The sequence below is a fragment of the Anabrus simplex genome, chromosome 2 (assembly GCF_040414725.1).
Source record: "Anabrus simplex isolate iqAnaSimp1 chromosome 2, ASM4041472v1, whole genome shotgun sequence".
In the NCBI taxonomy this organism is placed as follows: domain Eukaryota; kingdom Metazoa; phylum Arthropoda; class Insecta; order Orthoptera; family Tettigoniidae; genus Anabrus; species Anabrus simplex.
In genome coordinates, this window is record NC_090266.1 from 726,356,919 (window position 1) to 726,371,682 (window position 14,764).

Genomic DNA, 14,764 nt, shown 5'->3' on the forward strand with positions numbered 1-14,764 from the left:
AAACAAGATTTTGAAAATAAGCTTTACAGTATTATCAGCAGTCCTCAAAAGCATAACATACAAAAATAACATTAGACGTTATAGTCGATACATTTCTGAGAAAATGAAATAAGAATTACGATGTTTTATACAATATATTGTAATGAGCGATGTCATACTAAGCAATATATATTAAATACTGTGTTTATATAGGATTTAGATGCGACCATTAGATTTCTCTGTTATATCCAATACATTGTTAAAAGCGATGCCACAAAATGCGGTTTAGACTTTACTTCCTAAATGCATAAAAATTATAAAACAATGTGGGATTTGGCTAATTATTACAACAGCCTGGATTTGGAAATTTACTTGATAAAATTCACTTGGTTCAGTTGTTGGTTCAATGAGACAGAGGGTGCTGTTTTCCAGAGGCAAGGAATGTTAGATCTGGTTCTAGCAAAGTCACTTGAATCGAAAGATCAATCTCCATATTAGCTCTGTTTCTGTACTTAGTTTTCATTCGTGTGAGAGCATAAAAAGTACACTCACACAGGTATGACGTTGTGAAAGGCATTAATTTTATGCAAGTGTAATAGACTAGTATAACTTGGAAACAATTCTGTAACCCATGGGTAAATAATGGAAATATTATCATCATCATCATCATCATAATTATTATTATTATTATTATTATTATTATTATTATTATTATTATTATTATTATTATTATTATTATTATTATTATTATTATTTGTGAGGTGTGGCCATGAAGTTGTTTACATCTATTATTGTTATTGTTATTATTATTATTATTATTATTATTATTATTATTATTATTATTATTATTATTACTGACATTCTGCGAGTCGGAGCGTGGAATGTTAGAAGTTTGAATCGTTGTGGTAGGTTAGAGAATCTGAAAAGGGAGGTGGATAGGCTAAAGTTAGATGTAGTTGGTATAAGTGAAGTACGTTGGCAGGAAGAACAAGATTTTTGGTCAGGCGACTACCGAATTATCAACACAAAATCAAACACGGGAAATGCAGGAGTTGGTTTAATAATGAATAAGAAAATAGGGCAGCGGGTAAGCTACTACGACCAGCATAGGGAAAGAATTATTGTCGTCAAGATAAGACACCAAACCAGTGCCCACCATAATAGTGCAGGTCTATATGCCTACTAGTTCAGCGGATGATGAAGAAATTGAAAGAATATATGAGGAGATAGAAGATTTAATATAATATGTTAAAGGTGACGATAATCTAATTGTGATGGGAGACTGGAATGCAGTGGTAGGCCAAGGAAGAGAAGGTAGTACAGTAGGAGAATTTGGATTGGAACAAAGGAACGAAAGAGGAAGTCGGCTGGTTGAATTCTGCACTGATCATAATTTAGTCCTTGCCAATACTTGGTTCAAACACCACAAACGACGGCTGTATACGTGGACGAGACCTGGAGACACTGGAAGGTATCAAATAGACTGTATTATGATTAGGCAGAGATTCAGAAACCAGGTGCTGGATTGCAAAACTTTCCCAGGGGCAGACGTGGACTCTGACCACAACTTGTTGGTCATGAAATGCCATCTGAAGTTGAAGAAATTGAAGAAAGGAAAGAATGCAAAAAGATGGGATCTAGACAAGTTGAAAGAAAAGAGTGTGAGGGATTGTTTCAAGGAACATGTTGCATAAGGACTAAATGAAAAGGCTGAAGGAAACACTGTAGAGGAAGAGTGGAGAGTCATGAAAAATGAAGTCAGTAGGGCTGCTGAAGAGATGTTAGGAAGGAAGAAAACATCAACTAAGAATCAGTGGATAACTCAGGAGATACTAGACCTGATTGATGAACGATGAAAATACAAGAATGCTAGAAATGAAGAGGGCAGAAAATAATACAGGCGATTAAAGAATCAAGTGGATAGAAAGTGCAAGGTAGCTGAGGAAGAATGGCTGAAGGAGAAGTGCAAGGATGTCGAAGGCTGTATGGTCCTGGGAAAGGTAGATGCTGCATACAGGAAAATCAAAGAAACCTTTGGAGAAAGGAAATCTAGGTGTATGAATATTAAGAGCTCAGATGGAAAGCCACTTCTAGGGAAAGAAGACAAAGCAGAAAGATGGCAGGAGCATATCCAACAGTTGTATCAAGGTAAAGATGTAGATAATTTGGCTCTGGAACATGAAGAGGCTGTTGATGCTGATGAAATGGGAGACCCAATTTTGAGGTCAGAGTTTAACAGAGCTGAGAGTGACCTAAATGTGAACAAGGCACCTGGAATTGATGACATTCCCTCTGAATTACTGACTGCCTTAGGAGAAACCAGCATGGCAAGGTTATTTCATTTAGTGTGCAAGATGTATGAGACAGGAGAAGTCCCATCTGATTTTCGGCAGAATGTTGTTATACCTATTCCCAAGAAAGCCGGTGCTGACAGGTGTGAAAACTACCGCACCATTAGTTTAGTATCTCATGCCTGCAAAATTTTAACATGTATTATTTACAGAAAAATGGAAAAACAAGTTGAAGCTGAGTTGGGACAAGATCAATTTGGCTTCAGAAGAAATGTAGGAACACGTGAAGCAATCCTGACTTTACGTCTGATCTTAGAGGATTGAATGAAAAGGCATTCGATAATGTTGATTGGACCAAGCTATTTATGATTCTGAAGATGATAGGGATCAGATACCGAGAACGAAGAATTATCTACAATCTGTATAAAAATCAGTCTGCAGTGATAAGAATCGAGGGCTTTGAAAAAGAAGCAGCAATCCAGAAAGGAGTGAGGCAAGGCTGCAGTTTGTCCCCTCTCCTTTTCAATGTTTACATAGAACAGGCAGTAAAGGAAATCAAAGAGAAATTTGGAAAGGGAATCACAGTCCAAGGAGAGGAAATCAAAACCTTGAGATTTGCCGATGATATTGTTATTTTATCTGAGACTGCAGAAGATCTTGAGAAGTTGCTGAATGGTATGCATGAAGTCTTGGGTAAGGAGTAGAAGATTAAAATAAATAAGTTCAAAACAAAAGTAATGGAGTGCAGTCGAACAAAGGCAGGTGATGTAGGAAATATTAGATTAGGAAAGGAAGTCTTAAAGGAAGTAGATGAATATTGTTACATGCAGTGGCGTATCCTGGAATCTCCAGTGAGGCATGCAACTAGTAACCATGCAGTTAACACAATGTATTAAGTAAATTTCAATTCTACTCACCCTAATTACATGTAAGTGAACTCGAGCCAAACAGTTTTACTGTAAGTTCCTGGATTGAACGTGCGTACACAATTCTTGTTTTCTATTTTTAAATTTATGAGAGTCCGCCTCTGTGGTGTAGTGGTTAGTGTGATTAGCTGCCACCCCCGGGGGTCCGGGTTCGATTCCCGGCTCTGCCACGAAATTTGAAAAGTGGTACGAGGGCTGGAACGGAGTTCACTCAGCCTCGGGAGGTCAACTGAGTAGAGGTGGGTTCGATTCCCACCTCAGCCATTCTGGAAGTGGTTTTCCGTGGTTTCCCACTTCTCCAGGCAAATGTCGGGATGGTACCTAACTTCAGGCCACGGCCGCTTCCTTCCCTCTTCCTTGTCTATCCCTTCCAATATTCCCATCCCCCGCAAGGCCCCTGTTCAGCATAGCAGGTGAGGCCGCCTGGGCGAGGTACTGGTCATCCTCCCCAGTTTTGTCCCCGACGCAGAGTCTGAAGCTCCAGGACACTGCCCTTGAGGGGATACAGGTGGGATCCCTCTCTGAGTCTGAAAAGCCGAGGGAAAAGCCAACCCTGGAGGGTAAGCAGATTAAGAAGAAGGAGAAGAAGAATATTTTTTTTGCTACGGGCTTTACGTCGCACCGACACAGATAGGTCTTATGGCGACGATGGGATAGGAAAGGCCTAGGAGTTGGAAGGAAGCGGCCGTGGCCTTAATTAAGGTACAGCACCAGCATTTGCCTGGTGTGAAAATGGGAAACCACGGAAAACCATCTTCAGGGCTGCCGATAGTGGGATTCGAACCTACTATCTCCCGGATGCAAGCTCACAGCCGCGCACCTCTACACGCACGGCCAACTCGCCCGGTAAAGAAGAAATATACGAGGGAAGGTAGAGGTCTCCCGGCTTGAACTATTTGAATCTTTTTATCAAACGAACGGCCAGTAAACTGATTTACAATTATATCCGTTTTAGACTCATCCATCGTTAATACCACAATAAGCCCAAAATATAATAAAAGACCGAAGACGACGAATAGCACAGGAACAGCACACACAGAATGAACTCACTAATCAGCAAAACACACAATGAATTAACTCACTAGTTAGCCACAACTGAAGCACTGGAGGAAAGTCACCTCAGTGGCATTGGTCAGTTTCGTCACGTTGGGTTCCTGCTGGGGGATAATCTGTGGGTCCCGTTCGCTGTAAACATGTCGACTTTCTCCAAGTTGCTAACAGATGGCAGAGGGTAGCACGGGTATGGGGTGACAAATTCTGACCAAGTTTCAATTGCAGCAACATCGTTCGGAGGGTTTCAGAACTACGTCTGCCACCGAATGCAATTTTAAGATTGAATGCCTTGCATCCTTAACTCCGCCATGCTGTCTCGTTCTTCCTAGAGAGGAGTAGACGGCGAGACTACACCAGCACCACACATAGTCAAGCAACGGAACTAGTACAGTTGCGCGGACCTTTTGAACTTCTGAGAGATGAAATCGTTAATATTTGACTTAAAACAACCTAAAATCGTACATCAGACAGTTCTTTGTGTTATCATAACGCATAAAGTGAATGCCTTGCATTCAAGGAGAATACGCCCCTGGTTACATGAGTAGTAAAATAACTAACGATGGCAGAAGTAAGGAGGACATAAAATGCAGACTAGCACAAGCAAGGAAGAGCTTTCTTAAGAAAAGAAATTTGCTCACTTCAAACATTGATATCGGAATTAGAAAGATGTTTTTGAAGACTTTCGTGTGGAGCGTGGCATTGTATGGAAGTGAAACATGGACGATAACTAGCTCAGAAAGAAAGAGAATAGAAGCTTTTGAAATGTGGTGTTACAGAAGAATGCTGAAGGCGAGATGGATAGATCGAATTACGAATGAAGAGATACTGAATCGAATTGGTGAGAGGAGATCGATTTGGTTAAATTTGACAAGAAGAAGAGATAGAATGATAGGACACATCTTAAGACACCCAGGACTTGTTCAGTTGGTTTTTGAAGGAAGTGTAGGTGGTAAGAACGGTAGGGGTAGACCAAGGTATGAATATGACAAGCAGATTAGAGCAGATGTAGGATGCAATAGTTACGTAGAAATGAAAAGTTTAGCACAGGATAGGGTGGCACGGAGAGCTGCATCAAACCAGTCTATGGACTGATGACTCAAACAACAACAACAACAACATTTACGTTGTTATGCCCAGACATTATTTGGTGTAATCATGATCCTATTATTTGTCAGGTTATGTCATGAAACATTTGCTGTATATATATTAATATGAGTTTATTTAATGTAAGAACACATAATTAATAGTATATCATTTATTATTACCTGTATATATGGAATCCAAGGCAGCATTGTGCAACATAACTGTAATAAGTCCTGAACAACACATTGTGCAACTAAAATTGTGTAGAAACTTCCTTCCATTGTAAATAGGCTATTGGAGACTCTTAAAATTACGAGAAAACATGTTGTGTCATATTCTTCTAGAAGCCTGACAAGGCAATATATATAGAGGGGCAGTCTTGAGGGTGGAGTTGAGTTGTTTTAATGAGACTTGTGTGGAAGTCGTGAACTCATGTTGTGATTCTGTTGACATGCTACTGTAGCAGTCAAATGTTTGTCAAGATGGCGGTTCATTAGTGCGTGTGTGTAGGATATGTACATATAATTTATAAATAAAGTAGTGTACACAATTAACAGCATTTTATGTGTGTCTTTGTGACTACATCATTGGCGACCGTGACAAGGACTGAAGAATAATTTTTGGTGGTGATACGAGTGTGTCAGAACAAAATGCAAGCGATATTGGAAAATATGTCCGTACAACAACTTAAAGACAAATTCGCAAAGAGAAATCTTCTGACGATCGGCAAGAAGAAAGCATTGAAGATGTGGTTACAACAAGATCTCATCAAAAACGGTGAAGATCCCCCAAAAAATTTTCTCGATGTGGACGAACATCTGGACTTGTCATCGTAAGAGGAGATAAATATGACTACCATGTGTTCCAACCTAATGAGCATGATGCAGGTCCTCAATGACAAAATCTCAGACGTTAATTCACAACTCAATTCCAACTTAACAGACTAAATTTCAAAAGTAAATTACAAAATTTTAGACAAAATTTCTCAAGCTAATACAGTTTTAACCAGACATATATCTCAAGTGTACATGCAGGTTTACAAAGTAGAACAGTGCCTAGAATCCAAAATTTCAACCGTAGATGATAAAATTTCATCCCAAATTAGCGACGCCACCAGTCAGTTAACACAGTAGATATCGGACATCAGGTCCAAACTGGGACATGTTGAGCAGTTCGATAGTAGGTTAAACCAGCTGCAAGGGGACATCTCGAACCTCAAGGAGGAGGTGGAAATCCAGGCATAAAACAACAGGTTGAGGGGAGAATTTCTACCATTGAGGGAAATTTTGGGAGCCGTATTTCTGCCGTTGAAGGAAGGTTAGAAAACCGGATTTCGACCATAATGGGAGATGCGCAGAATATGAGAGAGAGAGCATCCTTCATGTGGTAGAAGATAGATAACTCGAACAGGACCTATCACCACACCTTCAGCCCCCTCAAACCTAACCGGCAATACAGGTCACCTAGACCTGAAGGTGATTATAGAGAGCCTTCCGGTATTCCACGGGTGCAGGTAATCAGCTTCATTTTCCGTATCAAATTCTAATCACAGAGAGTTACAATAATAGATAATCTTCCACCTTTTTGATGGAAGGTGGAAGATTATCTATTATTGTAACTCTCTGTGATTCCACGGGTGACCGGAAGAGAACCCGACTAGCTTCATTGAGAGATTGGTCGGTCTACTAGGATGGACCAGTCTTCTGGAGGACATCATCGTTCAACTCATCACACTGCAGTTAAAGGGGCAGGCCACTACTTGGTGGAATAACTTGAAAGGCTTAAATTTAAACTGGATGGACTTAAACAGGGAATTCCTTGCTAGGTTTAATTCCGAAGGGGTGAAGAGCTCTGTGGAAAGGAAGCTACTGACTGATGCACAACCCAACCGCATGAGAGCTAACGCGTTCATCCTCCAGAAGTACCAGCTCTTCAAGCGGCTGTACCCGGAAGGAAGCGAGAATGAGATCTTACCAGACATCGTAGAGCTACTCCGCGATAAGATTAGACCCCTAGTGAAAGTATCACAACCAAGATCCTTCGATGGTCTGTGTAGAATCATCGCCCAGTTGGAAGAGGAACACAAGAGCAAAGAGACGGAAGAGACGAGCTTGGTTAGGAAATGCTACCAGTGTGGAAGAACGGGACACCTGAAGAACAAATGCCCAACTTTGGCGTCAGAGAAACTATATCCGGCACATTCTGGATTAAGGCGGAATGGGACCGGGAAAAGGAATGCACCTCTAGACCCGACAGACAAGCAACCCTGGTCAAGTAGGAGAGGGATTGGTCAGATTGTGAGCAGAAGAGGCCAACCTCACCCAGCTATCATCTTGAGGATAGCCAACGTGAATTTTTCAGCCATACTCGACAGCCAAGCAAGCCATTCATCTGTAAATGGAACTGTCGCCAGATTACTACCGCCTATGAAGTCTCACCATCTCGGAAGGGTAGTGGGAGCAGCGGACGGTGTGACGTATTCCATCCAAGGACAGACTAACCTAACCTCTAAATGCATGGACCTGTCTATTGTAATTAATGTTGCAGTGATTCAGATCCTAATACCTGACATCATATTAGGTCATGACTTTCTGGTAGAATACAAGGTGATCCTAGACTACGCAGCTCATGAAAGTCGTTTTGGGAAAAGACTATCAATACTTGTTTTAGCTTGGTTAGCGTCATCATTAAAAGTAATAAACTTCATTGTTAGGTTCCGTATTGAGTTGAGACTATGCTTAAAGTAAATACAAAATTTTAATATTCCACCTTCTCAATACTAAAAAATCATTTGATGTTTTTACAAAAACATTACAATGATATTAAAAGGTACTAGTTTCGGTCCACTGTGGACCATCATCAGCCTAGCCAAATTACAACAGTAAAAGACATAGTGATAAAAATAGTGTGGAGAAATGAGAGAGGATCTAGAAGGATGGGATGGTGGTGGAATGACAGATAAAAGTGAAAAAACCGTATTTGCGAATAATGATAAAAGTAACAGAAGTGTTCACAATGACAAGTACGTCATTCCTCCCCTCCGTATTCACCTACCCCTTTCCTGCTGATCTACTCCGCGCTACGCTCACTCCGTAAGTTGCATTCAATACAGCAAGTTTGTTCCACGCAGCGCAAGGTGAGTCATCGTTTATATTTTCCGGTGCCTCGCTTGTTCTCTATCCGATTACCCGCGTTAATACTATCTTCTTTCCCCAGGTTCATTGGGGTCCCGATTGAACTGAGACTACTTCTGTTTAACACAGAAAGCCTTTCATTCCACCATAGAACAGGTTCAACTTTGTCAATTTTTAATCTTGTGCTGGTCTCATCGGACAATTCTTCCCTCTACGCAAAAGTGGAACTTACATCTACAACTTTCTAGAAGCATATACGTAGTTATATATGTCAATCGTGCAACACAGGAGTAACTGCTAACCAAAGACTATCTCATCAAGAGTTTTTACGTGACTTCACAAGATTGTACTTGTCATTGTGAACACTTCTGTTACTTTTATCATTATTCGCAAATACGGTTTTTTCACTTTTATCTGTCATTCCACCACCATCCCATCCTTCTAGATCCTCTCTCTTTTCTCCACACTATTTTTATCACTATGTCTTTTACTGTTATAATTTGGCTAGGCTGATGATGGTCCACAGTGGCCCGAAACTAGTACCTTTTAATATCATTGTAATGTTTTTGTAAAAACATCAAATGATTTTTTAGTATTGAGAAGGTGGAATATTAAAATTTTGTATTTACTTTAAGCACAATACTTGTTTATTGTAATTATTATACTACTGTACCGGTTTCGACCTCCAATTACGGGTCATCCTCAGCTGAACAATACACTCACATATAGTACATCAAGCAATGATTGACATTACTTTGTCTGGGGAATGCCATATGATATCAAATGTTTGAATACGTCCAAGTGGGGCATGACAAATCGGGAACTGACGTGTGTCACTTTGTGTGACACTGCAAGTATATGTCTATAATAACATACTTTTAACTTAAAATTGGTTTTACAAGCAACTCATATTATTTAAGCTCAAAGCATCAACCAAATGCACAACCATGACAAAAGATTCAAACACAGAAGTCAACTGATGAACTGGATATACGCAAGATACCGATGTTTATGTGCATGAAGTGTTCTTATATACATATACTGTATATTGTTTTTAGCCATATATATTTATAAATTAGCTTTAAGTTAAGATAGTGTTGTACAAAGAATATTCTAACAATATTCTGAGTTATTTGTTGCACTGCAGGTACAAGATTCTGATCAAGATGCTGATCAAGATTCTAGGACTCTGACAATCTTGCATCTCAGTTTGACATATTTGCAACCCCATGATCATTAAATGTTGATTCTGTCCCCTTTTCAGTTACATCTAGAAATATTGTTGATCTCCATTGTGACAGGGAGCAAATGGATAATTTTAGAAACAAAACATACTTGAGAGACTGCTATCAAAAGTTTCCTTTTTCAAGATTCCCATGTTTACCTAATCGTGCAGTTTAGATGTGTATGTTTCGTACAACATACTTCTATGAACAGCTATTTTTGGCTATATAACTAACTCGAAAGCTTTTCTTAGGTTAAAATGTGCGCAGAATTTAACTCCAAATATTGAATGCATGGTTAAGGACAAAATGATGACGGGCATTAAGGGGATAACGGATTTATAAATGCAGACATGCTGTTTTACAACAATAGTATAGTACTCATTTTGTAAAAATATATAATAACTTTTTCAATTTGATAGTATTTTAAATGTTTGCTATGCCAAATCTGTAAATATACACTCACCAGCAAAAAAGTGAAACACTATGTATTTCAGACAACATTTAGTGTTGGGCTGTTTCAAACCCTCTTTAAACCAAATATTATGATGTTACAGCAAGATGGCAATGTATCATAAGTTAATTAGCACACTTGAGATGTTTCAGTGGAATAATTAAGAAATATTACTGATTGTGACATTTGCAACACCAGTATTGCCTTATCTTGCCTTTTGAAAGGAATAACCACAAACAGCTACCTTAACCCTTCACTCGGTCCATTCATCAGCTGTTTCATTCTTCAAGACTTCTGAGTTGCTCTTGCACTCGAAAGACTCACTGGTTAAATTTTCATTTTCTGACTCTTCAAACAAAAAATCACCATCATATACATCCATTGAATCCGAATAAAAAAATCCCTTGCTCACTGACTCTCTTTGTCTCGCTCACCGATTCTCTTTTTACTCTTCATGTTGCAAAATAATGCTATAAATTGCAAAAAGCTGGTCTCAGAACTTGCAATTCACGCACAATGCTTCTTACAGATTGTACTAAGCCGGGAGAGAGATAACGGCACTCTGTTCAGGAATTCCCCAATCAGCCAGAGCTCAGAGCATTTTTTGCCATCTGTTGAGCTTTTGGATTACTTCATGTGCCGGTAATGCTGTGCCTTTGACTGTTTAATATATTAAATTCCACTCACGTGCAAGCTGTTATGGAATTTAATATGTTAAATTTTGCTCTTTGAAGGGTTAAGGTTTATTGCTGCGAATTCTCATGCCACATATTTCTACGCCATTCTATGTAATGCAAATGCCCACACCTTGCCATCTGTGTACATGAGTACCTGGATGAAGTCAGGATTGTGCATGGCATGACCAGATTGTAGTTCCGACCTAAACCCAATAGAGCATATCTGGCACATGCTTGAGAGATGTGCTAGGGTTGATCTGCTGACACACTTACTCAACTTCATGTTGCGCTGCAGGCAGAAGAGAACATTTGAGATTGCATCCTTAGCATGGCTGATTGAATCACAGCTGTAATTGTGGCTAGAGGTGTTAATACCCATTACTGAGGCAATGGAAATATGTTGTAAACAAGTGGACTACCATATAACAGTACAGAGTTCCAGCTTTCTACATTTCCAAAACTTGTTTTGGTGCACTTTTGTGATTGTCATGATCAATAATATTTCTCAGTTATTGCTCTGAAACAGTTGAGATGGGTTTTTTTATTTTAAGGACCATTGCCATGTTGTTCTGTCATATTTGAATTTTACAAGGTTTAAAATTAAATATCATCTGAAATATTGTTTCACCCTTTTTTTTCTTGGGTCAGTGTAATTTAATATTATTATAAACTTATATTTGCTTTTTGATGTATTTATTTATTTATTGCATAAGTTTCTCCATTAGTAACCTAATTCATATTAGGGGCACTGCATGTCACTGACGGGCTGAAACTTAAGCGAGAGCCCTGTATATATGGCTCAAGCTGTAGGAAGAGTGACAGCCAGCTTGCTAGGGCTGAGCCCACCAGTCACTGGCCTATGAAATTAAAAAATCTGGCATTGTCTACTGTATGCTGTGTCTGTGTTATTACCATACAAATGAAGTCATGAACAAACTATTAGCCATTATAATTTTCTTGAATGATGAAAGTGAATGAAGCTTCTGTCACCATTATTTCTTAGTGACATTGGATTGGCTTGTTTGTTTGTTTGTTTGTTTGTTTGTTTGTTTGTTTGTTTGTTTGTTTGTTTTGGTGCAGTCTAGTTGATGCTAAACAGACCTCCCTAATTAGATAGATTGTGTTTTAGAATTTATCTTCTTACTTTTATTAATCTCTGTTCTTTCTGAATATGTTACAGCTCATGGAAGAAGCCGTAGTGTAAGTCCAGTGTTAATACCACAGCAGAATCTAAAGAAGTTACAGGGACCTGGATCTCCTTCTACTACCAAAGTAACCCTTAAGAAGAACAAACTTATAATACAGCAACAAAAGGCTTAAAAGCATTTTGTATACCATATATTTTAATGTAATGTTTTCTAGTGATACAAAGTGCATTTTTAAAGGTATGGAAAAGATATGCTCCTCTTGTTTCTTAAACTAATGAGTGGAGTAAATTCTTTTCAGAGTATGAAAAATCAATTTACGGGTCAATTTTATGTACCAACTGGCTTTAAAATTTGGAGTGATAGTGATTGTATGACTTCTTCATCTTCCATCTGTTGTTAAGGTACCGTACTCGTTCGCCCCTCCACCCAATATCAAGATGAGAGATGGTGGACAAGAAGTACATTAAATTATTAAGTTGAATACGAATTCTTAGCTGCTAATGGCGAATAGTTTCGGAGAGGGGAGGGGAAGAATGTCTTGACTTAGAAGAATCAAATTAGCTCGCGTGGATTTTGTAATTTGATCAAAGTAATCGTTCCTCGGCATTGTACTAAGACATTATCTGAAAATTCCTAAAGTATAAAAACTCATCCAAAAATTGAGTTTCTTTTACCCCAGAAAATTCTTTGTAAACCATGTTTGTGGCATTACCTTTTGGGGCTAAGACGACCATGCGACATAGACCTGCTCATGTGAAAAACAGTCTTCTCTCAAGTCGAAAAAATAAATACATGTTTCTTTACTTTTAAAGGAGATTCCAAATACCTATTCCCACATCTGTAACATCTTCAGTTTTTGAGATATACATAAGTATCCCCATTTAGGTGTATTTTTCAAAAACAAAAGTACATGTTTCTTAATTTTAAAGGAGATTCCAAATACCTATTTTCATATCTTTAACATCTTCAATTTTTAAGATATAAGTATCCTCATAAAAAATAATTCAACTATTTTTCACTTCTTTTCACCCCCCGTTAAGCGCCTTCTCCGAAAACAAAAAAGTACATGTTCCTGTATTTTAAAAGGACTTTCCAAATACCAAGTTTCTTGTCTCTAACATGTTAAGTTTTTGACATATACTGTAATGTAGGTATACCAGTACTCATTTTAAAAATTCACCCCGTTTTCCATTTCCTTTCAGCCCCTTAACTGGATTTTCCGAAACAAAAAAGTACATGTTTCATTATTTTTAACGGAGATTCCAAATACCAGTTTTCATGTCTGTACGTCTGTAACACCTTCAGTTTTTTAAATGAATGAATACTCATGAAAATAATTCAATTTCTTCTTCATAACTTCTTCTCACTCCCCTCTCACCTTACATGGACTTTCCAAAAACAAAAAAATACGTGTTTCTTTATTTTGAAAGGAAATTCAAAATTCCAACTTGCACGTCTGTAACAGCTTCAGTTTTTAAGATAAAGTATCGTCATAAACATATTTCAACTTCTTATTTATTTAATTTCAACCCTACAACCCTTACGTCGATTTTCTGAAAAAAAAAAACATACACACATACATACATTATCATTATAGACTGTTATGCCTTTCAGCGTTCAGTCTGCAAGCCTCTGAGTATTTACTAAACGTCGCCACAATCCTCGATTTGCAACTAGTGTTGTGGCCTCATTTAGTTCTATACCTCTTATCTTTAAATCGTTAGAAACAGAGTCTAACCATCGTCGTCTTGGTCTCCCTCTACTTCTCTTACCCTCCATAACAGAGTCCATTATTCTCCTAGGTAACCTATCCCCCTCCATTCGCCTCACATGACCCCACCACCGAAGCCGGTTTATGCATACAGCTTCATCCATCGAGTTCATTCCTAAATTAGCCTTTATCTCCTCATTCCGAGTACCCTCCTGCCATTGTTCCCACCTGTTTGTACCAGCAATCATTCTTGCTACTTTCATGTCTGTTACTTCTAACTTATGAATAAGATAACCTGAGTCCACCCAGCTTTCGCTCCCTTAAAGCAAAGTTGGTCTGAAAACAGACCGATGTAAAGATAGTTTCGTCTGGGAGCTGACTTCCTTCTTACAGAATACTGCTGATCGCAACTGCGAGCTCACTGCATTAGCTTTACTACACCTTGATTCAATCTCGCTTACTATATTACCATCCTGGGAAAAAACACAACCTAAATACTTGAAATTATCGACCTGTTCTAGCTTTGTATCACCAATCTGACATTCAATTCTGTTGAATTTCTTACCTACTGACTCGTTGCACCTATTTTCAAGATCTAAGATGTTAGACTGCAGGCTTTCGGCACAGTCTGCTATTAAGACCAAGTCGTCAGCATAGGCCAAACTATTTACTACATTTCCACCTAACTGAATCCCTCCCTGCCATTTTATACCTTTCAGCATATGATCCATGTAAACTACAAACAGCAAAGGTGAAAGATAGCGAACATCTTTTCCCTCGGTACCCTGTCATATGCTTTCTCTAGATCTACGAAACATAAACACAACTGCCTATTCCTCTCGTAGCATTTTTCAATTACCTGGCGCATACTGAAAATCTGATCCTGACAGCCTCTCTGTGGTCTGAAACCACACTGGTTTTCATCCAACTTCCTCTCAACGACTGATCGCACCGTCCCTTCCAAGATGCCAGTGAATACTTTGCCTGGTATACTAATCAATGAGATACCTCGATAGTTATTGCAATCCATCCTGTTCCCTTGCTTATAGATAGGTGCAATTACTGCTTTTGTCCAATCTGAAGGT

At 38.7% G+C, this 14,764-nt stretch overlaps 1 protein-coding gene across 1 annotated transcript in view; it reads left to right on the plus strand.

The window, feature by feature from the left end:
- cos (kinesin-like protein costa) overlaps positions 1 to 12,799 on the plus strand; it is a 248,599-nt gene extending 235,800 nt beyond the window's left edge. Inside the window, exon 15 of the mRNA XM_068225849.1 lies at positions 12,001 to 12,799. Within this exon, the coding sequence (XP_068081950.1) occupies positions 12,001 to 12,140 (140 nt within the window). The 3' untranslated portion in view covers positions 12,141 to 12,799. The remainder of the gene's footprint in view (positions 1 to 12,000) is intronic.
- Positions 12,800 to 14,764: the final 1,965 nt, after the last annotated feature.